General features: G+C 38.6%; 1 protein-coding gene across 1 annotated transcript in view; it reads right to left on the reverse strand.

Annotated features, from left to right (window-relative positions):
* The window catches only part of SMARCA2 (SWI/SNF related, matrix associated, actin dependent regulator of chromatin, subfamily a, member 2), a 240,963-nt gene that overhangs the window by 101,798 nt on the left and 123,663 nt on the right, over nt 1-15,502 (reverse strand). The window contains 3 exon segments of the mRNA XM_049774259.1: nt 311-538; nt 7,824-7,987; nt 14,654-14,820. Coding sequence (XP_049630216.1) covers nt 311-538; nt 7,824-7,987; nt 14,654-14,820 — 559 coding nt within the window.

Consider the following 15,502-nt stretch of genomic DNA (forward strand, 5'->3'; position numbering starts at 1 on the left):
CCCTGCAGGCAGCGTTGCTGCAGTTCTGCAGCTTCCCTACAGGAGGTAGCACCAACAACACACTATGACAAGCTGCTCACACTCCTGAGAGCAAAGGGCCAAGCAAAGGGAAGGTGCCTCTAGGAAGCAATTTAAAGTCAGTCCTTTGGCAAACTTACAGAGGCTTTTGTGTGCTCTAGATATTGGCTAATGCATTCTTTTTAATTAACACCAGCCCAGAACATTCTTTTAAAGAACAAAGAGGCTATTCTGAATCCTTCCAAGATAAAAGGTCACAGTCTGATTTCATCAGCTTAGACTTGTAGAATACCTCATTTTCCTCTTCATGCTCCAGTATGGCCTGCAGGAATGCTCTCCGCTCGTGGCTTGAAGATTTTTGATCAAACATGCCTGCCTGGATCACTTTCTGGTCCACATTCAACTTATACTTGGCAGCTGCCAGGATCTTCTCTTCCACACTGTTCACCGTACAGAGTCTCAGCACCCGGACCTCGTTCTGTTGTCCAATGCGGTGAGCTCGGTCTTGTGCTTGCAGATCCTGCTCAAGAAACACAATATAGATGGAGCGAAGGCCAGTTGACCCAGATAAACTTACAGAATATATATATATATATATATACATATATAAATATATATAAAACAGTTTTAAAACTTTTTTTAATCAAATACGTAAAACAGAAATATTAGAAGGTCTAATAGAAAAGTACTTTAATTTTCAAGATTTATTTCAGGATTTCTTTAAATATCTAAGATCTACTTTGCAATTAGACTCATTTCAGGGGAAATAGGTATGTAAGACTTTCAAAAGAATCTGGCTTATGCCAGATTACCTCCTTAGTTTTTGTTGTTGTATCACATCCTACTGTTCTCAGGGCTTACTTCTGGCTCTGTACACAGGAATCACTCCTGGTAGGGAACAGGAAACCATATACAGTGCCAGGGATCAAAACTCAGGTTGGTTGCTTGCAAGTCAAGCACTTTACCCATTGTACTATCTCTCCATCCCTAAAGCTACCTCCTTTGGAAAAAGTTAATGATAATGATATAGTTGAGGGAATTCAGTTCAACCAGCTATGGCAATGAAAATAAATCTTAGGTTTTGAAATCCAGCTCTCAGAATGTTTTCAGTGGGTCTTTGGGTCACTATTAGAATTAATAGGGACTACTTCTAATAGGGACTAATTCTAACTAAAAATCAGAATTACAAAATAAAAACTAATATATTTTATGGAAAAATTATGACTTCCATAATACCTGTAAATAATCTACACATGATTATCTACACATAATCTACAGATAATAACTACAGATGTCCTGTCATACACCCAAATATTGTACATATAGAGAGCATTCATGTAACAAATTTCCTTTTTGTGCTATAATTCGACCTAACTCATTCTGACACTTGGAGGAATTAAAGGAATTACAGGGAAGAAATAAAGTAGTCATTTTGTTTTGTGTTGCTTTTGTAATAGCCATCTATATGCTATTGGGATATCCAGCTATGTGTTCAGGGGCTACCCCTGGTAGTGCTCAGGAACTCAAGATGTACCAGGGATTAAACCCAAGATTCCTATATACAAGGCAAGTGCCTTTGCTAACTCCAGCCCTACCCATGGTCAGTTTTTCCTACCAGTCAGGATGAAAATTAAGGGGTAAAAGTGGATGGTACCAGAACCAAACAGTCGTATGAACACTGAGTAGAAATAAAAATGGATCAGACTTAAACACCAAACCCAAAGTCAATGATAACAGAATCGAAACCCAGTCTTCAAGCTATACACAGAGAAGACCAGTTATACTAGCAGTTTGGGGGACAAAGGAGGGGAATGCTGGGAACAAGGGTGGAGGGAAGACAACATTGGTGATAGAAATTCTCTTAACTTAATGTCACTATGTACCTTAAATATTACCGTGAAAGATTTATAATTCACATTGGTCACAATAAAATTATTTAAAAATAAATGTTTATGTACATGCACTGAGATTAACAGATATAAGTGTACCTCTCACCATAATTTATTATTTCTAGTGTTTTAAAATATGCATATGTATATCTGGGCCACATGTACTCAGGGATCACTCCTGGTTGATCTTGGATATCAAAGCCAGGTTGGCTGCATGCAAAGCAAGTACCCTACCTGCTATATCATCTCTCTGGCCCCTATTTGTACATTTTTAAAAAAGCATAATTAAGTAAATATTCAATTATAAATTTGTTAATTAGACTTCTACAGCACATTCATGATATGTGTAAGCTGTAAGTAGAAACTACATGTTTAAATGATAATGGATATTATGACTTTTATGCACATATTTATATATACAAAATGCAGGTGGACAAATACCAATATGCTTGTACTGTTTATATCCCAAGTGCTAATAAAATTTTCTCATTTTACTTTTATATTAAAGGGTAATTTTTTTCTATTTTTAAGTATACATTGATATTGTTCAAGGAGGGATTTTTATGAGAATGTCAAATCTTCGTAAACCCTTGATGCAGTTACCTGATTTTAAGGCTACATAATAAAAATGTCTTAGTGTATCACTTTTGTTTATGCTGTTCAGATAATTTTCTCTGGCCCAATTAGAACATATACTGTTGGAGTTGGAGGAAACGTCCAAGCAGTGCTCAGGGAGTCAAAGGCCCCTTCCCATAAATCCTTGGCTAACCAAACCAACTGTTCAATGTGAAAGTAGAATATGAAATGTTGGGGCTTTGGTCATCCCAGACGTGCTAGGGGGACTCCAGTGTCACATCCAGTGATGCTGAGAAGACCATGAGGTGCTAGAATGAAACTGAAAAGTCAGTCACATTAAAAGTATGTGCTTAGGCCGTGTGCCATCTCTCTTGCTCTTAATCACATATAAGGCAACCATGTGGTTCTATGTCCTACTTCCCTGGCACCCAACTTTGCACATGGCTAATGCTCTGCAGATGTAAATCCATCATCTTAATCATATAAACTTCCTGGTTAGCTTAGAGCACAAGGAGACCAAAAAAAACCAAAATCAACCTAGGAGGCGCTTCTTTGCTGCAGGGACCTTACAATTGAATGACTAATTAGACATATGCTTTTCCTCAAAAAAATCTAAGTGAGTTACTGGAAATACTAGGAAACTTAACCATGAACACAGCTGGAAACCATCCTTATTAGAATTTGTTTTTCCAAAGAGGAGAAAGTGGAAATTAAAATCCACATCTGAGAAAGGAAAAAAAAAACCTAAATTTTATTTTCAAGCTCTTAGGTTCAACAATTTCTCCAACACATTTTCTCCAGAACAGTGAGGTGGCAGCCACAGTACCAAGCTGTTTGGCTTCAACTTTTTGCTGATCTCCTAAGACCAGAAACAGCAGCCAGCTTCAAAATATGCTAAAGAGAAATGGTCTAACTTAACTGTCTGAGCTAAGAAAAAACATGACACTTATTTAGTGTTCTTGCAAAAAGTCTCATTCACACCCCTTTCACCTTGTTTTTCATTTTAAACTTTTTTTGTTTTTGTTTTTGGGCCACACCCAGCTCAGGTGCTCAGGGGTTACTCCTGGCTATCTGCTCAGAAATAGCTCCTGTCAGTCACGGGGGACCATATGGGACACTGGGATTTGAACCAACCACCTTAGGTCCTGGATCGGCTGCTTGCAAGGCAAACACTGCTGTGCTATCTCTCCGGGCCCATTTTAAACTTTTAAAAAAAAAAAAAAACTGGAATTCAGAAGTGTGGTTCCATAGTGAGCACCTACCATATACATGGGAGGCCAAATACTAACTTCTGGCACTGTGCCCCATGGCCCAGTACAATCCCCAGCACCACTAGGAATGCTTCTACCAAGTGTAGAAATGATTTACTGGTTAGACAAGTGGCAGGCTGGACTAAATTCATGAATCACAGTCTGTGGAATCACTCCTGTCCTAGAAGATGAGGTAAACCATAAAAGTACAAAATACACGACGGCACAGAGTAAGAAACCAGCACGGTAAAAAAGCAGAGGGCATAGTCGATCTACAGAATAGAATATATTTTTGAGGCATGGGTGGGGGCTTGTTGCATAACAGTTTTCTTTGTTGTTTTGGTAGGTTTGGCAGTGAATGCTCAAAATCATCTATTCAGAAAAGGTCAAAAATGGACATTTCAGGGGAGGAAGAAATTTGTTGAATATAAACCTGAGAGTCCCTAAGCCAAAAGAAATGGGAGAAAGACAAGGAAGTATGGGGTATTTGTTATCAAGTGGATTAGACAATATTGATTCCACCTGGATGAGTTAGGTGCAGTTTTCTTTGAAGGTCAGCATGAAGGAGCACAAACAGAGGTATGTGGAGTCATTATGTAAGTGACTGCAATCACAGCTGCTCTAGCTTCCCATGTGAGACATTAGAGTACCAGCCATGCTTCCAACCATTTGCAAATGAGAATCTTGGTCACTCTAAGGCAGTGCTTCTGAATTATTTTTTGTCATGGCCCCGCATAAAAGAAGAAAACATTTTCGCACCCCCCGCGTGACTGTAAGTAGTATCTTTATTAAAAAAAAACTTTAACCTGCAAAACAAAAATATATAAAATAATTTGATCTGATTTTTTAATTAGAGGTGATGTCTGGATTAATGGCTACAATGAGCACACTTTGCAATGCGTAGCATTTCGAAGCGGAGTTTGAAGCGGGACACAGCAACTCTCAGCTCCAGAGACATACAGAGACATAAGCACGGGGCTTAGCTTGTTATGACAGTGTTTACTGAGGTCAAACCGGCCACCTTTTAGGGAGCCACGCGCCCCCACTTTAGGGTCACACCCCACTATTTGAGAACCACTGCTCTAAGGTTAAGTCTAATTTTGGGCTCAATATGATAAAGAAAAGTTATGTATTTTGTTTAGATACACACAATGTTATATTGATTGACCTTAAGAAAATATAAAATTTTGCAATGTGTTGCTGCATTGATGGATCTGAAGAGTATCATGTAAAATGGAACTTATTCAGAGGGAGGCAGACAAACTTAGAATAATTTTTCTTATATGTAGGATACAGAGAAACATATTAGGGAAACAACAAATGTCCAAAAGCAATGGAAATGTGAAGTTATCTTCATTAGGAAGCTTGGGGGAGCATAGAGGTGGGGAGAGAACATGGAAAAGAATGCTACAACAATGGTGAATGGAAATGGTAAACCAGGAGGATGCAGGAGTTCCTGAAAGGTGGTAAAGTGTTAGGCATGGAACCCAATCAGTAACAGGCTGTAAATCAAAGTACCAAAAATGTATTAAAAAGTACTATCATTGAGACTAACTGGTAGGTGTGAGGGAAACTAAAAACAGTAGAGGGAGTGGACACTGGGGAAAAGATTGTTATTGGAACACTGTATACCTGAAACCCATTCATGAACAACTTTGTTATTCAATGACTACATTTAAAAATATTTTTTTTTTTTGGTTTTTGGGCCACACCCGTTTGACGCTCAGGGGTTACTCCTGGCTATGTGCTCAGAAGTCGCCCCTGGCTTGGGGGGACAATATGGGACGCCGGGGGATCGATCCGCGGTCCTTCCTTGGCTAGCGCTTGCAAGGCAGACACCTTACCTCCAGCGCCACCTACCCGGCCCCTACATTTAAAAATATTTTTAAGGGCCAGAGAGATAGCATGGATGCAGGGTGTTTGCCTTGCATACAGAAGGACGGTGGTTCGAATCCTGGCATCTCAGGTCCCCTGAGCCTGCCAGGGGCGATTTCTGAGTGTAGAGCCAGGAGTAACCCCTGAGCACTGCCAGGTGTGACCCAAAAACCAAAAAAAAATTTTTTTTTATGTGTTTCTGTAATAGAGATTACACCTGTAATATAGATATTTATTGAATGGTTTTGGGGCCACACCCAGTTATGCTCAAAGATCATTCCTGGAATGATTCCTGGAATCATTCTTGGAAGACTATATGTAGTATCAGGGATTGAAGCCAATAAGCACTTTACACACTGTATTATCTCTCTGGTTCCTAGACAGAGAAGTTTAGAAATCCCAGTGTCATTTTATATGGTAAATTAGTGGAAACCAGAATTTCTCTTGGTTCAGAGAACCTGAGACTAAAAGTGGGCACATGTGACCCTTGTAGCAAAGTTTTACCTCAGAAGATGAAGTCTAGTGGCATTATCACTCCTCTATGGGATGTTACTTCTGACTCAATAAATATTTAGGCAGCATTAAGCAGGACCATTCATTTAACATCTAACTTACTGTGCATCATGTATTCTTCTAGCCAAGCTCAGGATACACACAACTCAAAATAGTAAAAATGAAAATTAAATCTTCCACATTACTACTTTTTTTATTTTGGTGACACATTTGGAAGTACTCAGGGCTTATTCCTGAATTTATGCTCAGGTATTACTTCTGGCACTACTTGGGGATCATATTAGATAATAAGGATTGAGTTCAGGTAGGCCACATGTTTTATATGTGTGATAACTGGGAAAACCCCACCAGTGGAAAATCTCACCAAAGCAGGTAGGGTGTTTGCCTTGCATGTGGTTCACCAAGATACAATCCATGGCACCTGTATAAGCCCCCAAACCCTACCAGGAGTGATCCCTGAGCTCAGAGCTAGGAGTAAGTCCTGAGTATAGTCAGGTATGGCCTGAAAACTAAAACAAACAAATAAATCAAAGAGAATTCTAATGTTCTCCTGAAGCTCACTTGCTGTCAAAACAACTGCTTGAAACCTTCTCCCCAATATACACAAAAAACCAGTGAGAAAGTATTGTTTTGCTTATTAATAGTCAAGTGAACCAGGTGATACAAGTAGCAAGCTCAGAAGGAGAAGCCAAAATTCCTATACATGCCTGAGAGCTGTTGCTTTCCTTTTTTTAAAATTGTTTTAAAATCATACTTTTCCCAATATAAATCAAGTCCTGAGAAATGTCTGTCATCAGGCAGGCCTATCATTTCCTGAGTAGTTGAGAAGGAAAAGCAGTGCCACATGGGGCCTATTTTAGTGTTATTATTCTTATTTCCTTTTTAATCATCAAACTATTTCTTTAGAAGAATAATTCTAAATTTGACTGGCTGAAAGGACTTAGTAGTTAATGCTGCATAGAAGCTATTTTGATTATTTTAAACAATACACAAAGAGGAAAAGAATATGCTTATTCTTTGACCTTGGGGAAGTTATACAAATCTTTCTGGAACTTATTTTCCTTGACAACAAAGATGAAAATAGTAGTTCAGCTGGGGAGATAACTCAAAGAACTGGAGGCTTGAATTCCATCCCTGGTCCCATTTGATCCCTCAAGTACTGCCGGAAGCATCCTCTGAGCATTTGGTAGAGTAGACCCTGATTACTACTGAGAGTAGCCCCCAAATAAACAGAAAAAAGGATACAAATAGGAACTTACACAATCTCAGAGACAGTGTCAAGATTTAATCAAGCCATAAAATGGCTGATACAGTAAAAGGCAAACAAGCAGCTGCTGTTATTCCTGCTTTAGATTCTAAAACATTTTTAACTTATAGATTTAACCACCATCAAAAGAACTTTGTTTAATTGGCAACCCCAGCCCATGAAGTTAACAACTGAGCCCAAATTTGAGTTTCTGTATGCAGAGTCTGAACTTTTTTCAAAGGTGCACAAAGGCATATGAAAGACATCTCAACATTTGGTCTCCTAGGGAATTAAGAGAACAGTCAGAATAATATGCCAGCTATTTCCTTTGGGAGAAAGCATCCACTTCTTGAGAAATTTGCTCAGCCCAATAAATGTGAATGATTACACTGATAGTATTTCAGTTCCTCTCCAGGAGGGGGGGGGCCTGAACACCTAACTCAGAGCTATACAAACCTGATGAGGATTCCAGTCGCTGTCAAAGATGACCACAGTATCCGCAGCCTGTAGATTTAAGCCCAGGCCTCCAGCTCTGGTGCTTAGTAGAAAAATGAAATACTGGGACCCAGGTTCGTTGAATTTCTTCAGTAAAGCAGCACGATCTTCAGACTTGGTGGTGCCTGAGGGGATAAAGAACATAAATTTATCAATTAACTTCTGTCTGAAAACGGCACGGCGCTAGACAAAAAGTTTGCCTTCCTTGAGAAATATCCTCAGACTTCTCCTAGTATTGGTAAGGTAATCAATCTCCTGGGTGTTTTATTTTTAATTATTACTTTTTGAAAAGATCTTTGAACATTTTGCAATGTTACAAAGTGGGTTTTGGCTGGAGAGATAGCACAGCGGTAGGGCATTTGCTTTGCACGCAGCCAACCCAGTATGGACCTGGGTTTTTTTCCCCAGCATCCCATATGGTCCCCCTACCTGCCAGGAGTGATTTCTGAGTGCAGAGCCAGTGTAACCCCTGAGCACTACCAGGTGTGACCCAAAAATGAAATGAGTATTTTTAAAGTGAGATTTTTTTTCAAATCAACTCATCATTCTTTCATTGACAAAGAAGGAAGACTACTACCCATCATTCCAAGACTTTCTGATTATGAACCTTTACAACTTTATAATTTCCACCACATTCTAATGCCAATGTAAAACAGAACGAAAACAGTTCCTTGGTTTTGAAAACATTAAAAAACTACCAGCTAATCTTTCCTTCTCCCCTTTTTTATTTCTTTCCCCAAAGCAGAGAAACTCAGCCAACTTGGCCTGAAGTTCAGTGCAAAGTTCTGTGGCTGTGGTGATAGAGATTACCCAGTTTTCCCAAGAAGTGGTACAGGGCATCTAAGATTGTACCTGACAATGTTCGGGGTATCAAGTGGTACTAAGCCTAGGACACTAAACCTAGGACAGGACCCTAGAAGGCAAGCACACTTACTGCTGTTATCTGTCAGTTCTGCAACTAACTTTTTGAAATCTACCATTCATTCTCTTCTCCCCTTCACTATGTAAAACAAACAAACAAACAACGATTAAAATTGCTTAAAGCAACTTTGCTGCTTGGTATTATAGTACCAAGAAAATAGAAACAACGGAAATTGATTTTTACTACACTTTATCATTTGGATTATTACTGAGCATTATCTGGCTGGTAAAATATGAATCAAATATTTTTGAACACATGACACACAAATCTCTTTGTGTCAAAGGGACCACATTATTTTAAGAAGCTTTAGCATCTCAAAGAAAATGATACAAAAGAAATGGGATACAAAGACAGACCACACAATGGGAGAGATTATTTACTCAATACGAATCTGACAAGAGGTTAATATCTAATATATATTGGCACTGGTAGATTTTAACAAGAAAAAACATCTAACCCCATCAAAAATGGGGAGAAGAGATGAACAGAAATCTTTTCAGAGTAGAAATAGATTGCCAAAAGGTATATAAACAAGTGTTTTAGATAATTAATCAGGGAGAAACAAATCTAAACAGAAATGTGATATCACAGAAACTGGCACACAACATAAAGAACAAGAATAACCAGTGCTGGCATGGATGCAGGGAGAAAGAGACTCTCATTCACTACAGGTAGGAATGTCAATTGGTCCAGTCTTTTGTGAAAACAATATAGACATTTACCCCCCAAAATTAGAAATTGAGCTTCCATACATTCCAGCAATACCACTCTTAGGAATATACCCTAAGGAGGCCAACTGCACAGAAAGACCATCTGCACTCTTATGTTCACAGCAGCACTATTCACAGTAGCCAGAATCTGGAAATAACCTAAGTGCCGAAGAACAGATGAATGGATAAAGAAAATTTATTTCATCTAAGAGCCAGAGAGATAGCACAGTGGTAGGGTGTTTGCCTTGCATGCAGCCAACCTGGGATGGACCCGGGTTTGATCCCCAGCATCCCAGGGCATCCCAGTACCTAGAGCCTGCTAGGAGCGATTTCTGAGCACAGAGCCAGGAGTAACTCCTGAAGCACTGACAGGTGTGGTCCAAAAAATGTGTGGTCCAAAAAAGTGTGGTACAAAAAAGAAAACATAGTATATCTAAACAACAAAATACTATGCAGCGATTAGGGAAAAATTGTTATGAAATTTGCTTATACATGTATCAACATGGAGAAAGTATTCATGCTTAATGAAATAAGTCAGAGGAAGAGGGACAGACAAAAAAAATGACTGTATTCATTTTGATATACAAAAAGTATCCTCCATTGAGGCTAGAGAGATAGCACAGCATTAGGGCATTTGCTTTGCATGTGGCTGATCCAGGACAAACAGTAGTTTGATTCCTGACATCTCATATGGTTCCCGAGCCTGCCAGGTGTGATTTCTGAGCGCAGAACCAGGAGTAACCCCTAAGCACTGCCGGGTATGAGCCCAAAACCAAACCAAACCAAACCAACAAAAAACCCTCTATAGTATGAGAATAATACCCAAAGACAATAGAAATGATGGGTGGGAAATGCAGTTAAAACAGAAAAGGAAACACTCTGTCAATAATAGCTGTAAATAATTACTCTGGACAAGAACTGGGAATTGAAATAAAGTATAGTGATATGCACAATACCCTTTCAGTAGCAGTATTATAAAGCACAGAGTCTAAAAGAAAAAAGAGAGGTTGAAAGAGGAAAAGAAGAAAAGTGTTTGACATAGAGAAAAAGCTAGAGGTATGATGGGGAAAGCAAAGATTACAGGGGCAGTTGGTGATGGGAAATAAACACTAATGAAGGAATGGATGCTGAAACATTTAATGACTGAAGTCCGACTATCAACAACTTTTTGACTCTATCGCATTGTGATTTAATGTAAAAACTATTTTTATATATATTTAAACATATATTAAAATATATATTGTTTACTCATGCTGACATTCTTTTTTTCCTTTTTGGTTTTTGGGCCACACCCAATGACGTTCAGGGATTACTCCTGGCTATGTGATCAAAAATTGCTCTTAGCTTGGGGTACCATATAGGACATTGGGGGATCTAACCACAGTCCATCCTAGGCCAGTGCACGCAAGGCAGATGCCTTACCGCTTGCACCACTGCTCTGGTCCCTCATGTGGACATTCTTATCTGTTGAGTTCAAGAGATGCTGAACAAAAACCAGAAAGAGCAGCATATACTATATTATGAATGACCATGGTTTTCTGTGAGGTGGGTGAGGCTGTACTTTAGTGAATAAGAAAGAACCATCCCCTACAGTGATATATTCACCATCCAGGTACCAAAGTACCCACACTTGCACTGAAAGCCAGCCATCCAGTCACTATACACATGTATGTAGTGACCCAGTCATTTTCGGAATGGTATTGGGGAAGGACCTACCATATTCAATTCTGCACTAATTTATTTTTCTAGTTTGTTTTTGTTTGGGGGCCATGCCTAGAAATGCTCAGGGCTTATTCCTGGTTCTGCATTTGGGGATTACTCCTGGTGAGGCTCCTGGGACCATCGTAAGCAGTTTGTATGCAAGGCAAGTGCCCTACTATTATATTATTATTTCAGCCACATATAAACAAATATTACCAAACAAGTATAGCTATAAATTAAAAAAATATTTTAGGCTATTGGAGAATATATCTACATGTTACCTGATAGTCCCCAACTGCCTGAAATATTTACTTCTTTACAGTGCTCTGTTTCTAAGGATGCCAGCAATTCATTTCAGCAGACTAAAACAGGTAATGGAATAAAGTTAGTATGAGGTCAAGTTACCAAGCATGGAAGATTTGCTTTTCCCATTTAATAAAAATAGTAAGTACCCTCCTGAGGATGGGGAGAAAAATCAATTTCTTGCCTATAGCAAAATGGGGCTTCGGAGGTTCTCATTTAATGAAGCAACAGTCTTTAGAACTCATCTTATTTTCTAAATGAGATTTCAAGTTGAATGACCTGTTCTGATTCTTCAACAGTGAAATAGTAACTAACTCTACTCATGCCACCAGGACTTTTGAAAGAAAAAACTGCTTTGCTCTCATAAAGTATTTTCTTTTCAAAAGTCTGGGCCATCAGGTTCAGCAAAAAAAAAAAAAAAAAAAGCAGAAGTCTATTTCAACTACCAGGTAGGGAAAAAGGAAGTTTGTAAGTAGGTACAGCAACTGTAAGTGTGGGCTTATATCTCCATGTAGATACTGGTTATTTCCCCACTGTATGTCTGCATCCCTTAAAGCAAATTGGTTATGGATGGCACACAGCCTGTATGGCCTTCTCAGTCCATCCTGCAATACATTAAGGGGACTTGCTGACTTTTCTGTGTTCTTCACCCTAAAGGAGAGGGTTTGGCTAGCAGGGACAATGAATGTCTCTTACATCAACTTGTCTCTCTGACATGTGGTCATTTTCAATTAAACTAAATTCCCTGAATTAATTAAAAATAATTTTTAAACTGCTGTTGCTAGGGAAACAACATGACATTTTTGGAGATGGGACTGATCTTGCTGGATCTGCTAACAAACTGTGTGGGATCAGCGCTAACTTGGTGATTGTGCACAATAATCTAATTTTGGTAAATTAATATCTCTGAATATTTATTTTCCCATCATGTTGGTACCTCAGTAAGTCATGATAACAGTAGTAAGTTTGTTGAGAAAACTAAATTAATAAGGCACATGAAATGTTTGTGCCTGAGAGTCTGTGTTTATAAATTTCCATTTTAAGATATTTAGTATAAACAGCAATAGAGACAGCAACCAGAACTCAATTAAGATATTCTTTGGAGGAAAGAGATTGGTGGAGGGGCCACATCAGTCCTGTTCAGGTATTCCTGGCTCTGAACTGAGGAATTATTCCTGGCAGGGATCTGGGGACCAGATGTGGTATCAGAGAACAAACTAGGGTCAGCAGTAGTATGCAAGGCAAAAAGCATGCCTTACTCACTACTCTACCATCTCTACTATCTATACTTAAAGCTACTCTCCTAAGCTGACAAGGAATTATTAGATGGACTTGCTAAAGTTCAATTTTAGGGTTCTTTTGTGGGGAGGAGGGGAAATCCCATTGGTGCTTACTCCTAGCTCATGAATTCAGGGATCATCATTGCTGGTAGGTGTGATGTCAGGGATCAAATCTGGGTCAGCTTTATGCAAGGTAAGCACCCTATATATCCACTGTACTGTCTCTGCAGACCCATAAATTTCTTTTAAAAAGTGTTTTGTTTACTTGACATGTTTTTGTTTGTTGTTGTTTTTGCCACACCCACTGGTGCTCAGGCCTTTAGCTAGGCAGTCTCAAGTGATCATGCAATTCCTAAGATGAACCAGGATTAGTCATGTGCAAGACAAGTGTCTACACTCTTGTACTATAATATCTTTGGCTCCTGGAAATCACTTCTTTCCAGTTTTACAGACTCGAATTTTTCAAGACCATAACCCTTAGAGAAGTAAGATTTAAGATGAAGTGCCACAATGCAATTCCTCTGGCTCTGGAGAAGGCTATATATCCAGGAAATAACAGAGTTGTGTTCTTCTTTCCTTTTAGCAAAAGGAGAGGTGCACAAACAAAAGTGTTGAAGGGGTGTTGTGTTGCCTCAAAGAGAAGGGAACCACACCAAAGGGCAAGATATCATGTAGATAACCAGATTACCTAAAAGGACAGACTGGGAGAAATATTACTGTTTTATAACTAAAAGTCAGTAGTTTCTTAACCACTCATCTGTTTTCAGTGGTTTGGGAGGGGAAAGGTAGAAATATTTAAAAACTTTAAGTATGTCAGAGAGTATAATCACTATATGTTCCCCAGGCATATAACCACCTAATTTTTGATAAAGGAGCAGGAAATACTAAATGGAGCAGGGAAAGCCTCTTCAACAAGTGGTGTTGGCACAACTGGATAGCCACTTGCAAAAAATTGAACTTAGACCCCCAGCTAACATTATGTATGAAGTAAAATCCAAATGGATTAAAGACCTCGATATCAGACCCAAAACCATAAGATATATAGAACAACACATAGGCAAAACACTCCAGGACATTACAGGCATATTCACGGAGGAAACTGCACTCTCCAAGCAAGTGAAAGCAGAGATTAACAGATGGGAATATATTAAGCTGAGAAGCTTCTGCACCTCAAAGGAAATAGTGCCCAGGATACAAGAGCCACCCACTGAGTGGGAGAAACTATTCACCCAATACCTATCAGTATGAATACTTTATATCTTTCATCTCTAAGTTACAATCCATGACATAAAGTTATTTAGGCAACATATCTAAATCCCTATGTATTCCCATTCATTTCGTATCACTCACTTAAATTTTACTCTTATAATCCGGCAATTTTAATACATAGTTTCAAAAATTTCTATAAACAATGAAGCTCTGTCTCCATTATGTTCTCTTAAGGAAAGGAAAATCACTTTGATGATAATGTAATCTGAAAAGAACCAGTACAAGAAAAAGGAAACATAGACTTTATCCTTAGAAAATATGCCCTAAAAGAATTATGTTAGCATAATCTATATGGTGCAATTACAAGAAACAATCCTAAAAAGCAAGCAGAAGTTACAAATTTTAGTATAATTTATTATATATATGTTTGCATGCATCTAAGTCCACTTGTATGTGTTTGTATGTGAGATAAACAGCTTTCAGTGATTCCAGCTTATTTTAAGCTCAAGGATAAAAAAAAGTGCTACTGGAAAAGCCTCACCCCAACTTGTTAGTGCTTCAACAATTTTATATCCTTCTCTTGGCATCTGAGTTTGGATCTTAATGTCCATTATCCCTCTTCCTTCTCAGCAGCACATCCACAAGTCTCAATCCTTATGTACTCACCATCCAGGCGCAGGTAAAGGAAGTTCCGAAAAGCAAAGTAATCCTCCATGATGGTCATGAGGGACGTCATCTGACAGAAAAGCAGCACGCGGTGATTAGTCGCTCTCAATTTTGGCAGAATACGATCAAGTAGCTCAAACTTTCCTGAGGCCCGATACAGCTCAGCCCTGAACCCAAAAATGCAAAACAAGAAGACAGTATTACTTCTGTCTTCTTGAGGGATCCAGTATAGTTCTGTTTGTTTTTATAAGGTGCCTTGTACATGCTACACATGCACTGACTAACTCTTCAGTAATGGATGAATGAAAATATATGAGAATATTTAATAGAAATATATCCATACAAAATTCATAAAGTATGCAATATACATCCTAGGTATGATAAGAGGCTAGAAAGAAGAGGGAAACCTTTCATGTTATAATCCTTCCTTTCTCTCTTTCTCTCTCTCTCTCTCTCTCTCTCTCTTTACCTATTCCTACTCTCTTCTCTCCAACACACACATTTGCAAGGCATTTTTACTTAAATCCCGGTTTATATGAGAAAAGTATTAATTTATGTAACTTGAGAGAAATTAAAATTCTTACTGAGCAAGTAAGTGCAGTGCTAGGCATGTATATAATCATAAGGCAAAATAGAACTCTTGCTTTCAAAAATGCCATTAAACTATGATAAACTACATAAAGAGCAAGCTTCTTTGACAGAATACATAGCAACATGTGAGATCATCCTAGGTTAGAGGAGAGTTTTGGCAACATCCAAAACATCTGTTTTGTACAGGAAGTTTTACTGGAACAGAATATTATTCACACATTTCTGTTTTGTCAATGGAGGCTTTTGGGGTTTGATGGT

This window comes from Suncus etruscus, chromosome 1, assembly GCF_024139225.1.
Source record: "Suncus etruscus isolate mSunEtr1 chromosome 1, mSunEtr1.pri.cur, whole genome shotgun sequence".
Classification (NCBI taxonomy): Eukaryota; Metazoa; Chordata; class Mammalia; order Eulipotyphla; family Soricidae; genus Suncus; species Suncus etruscus.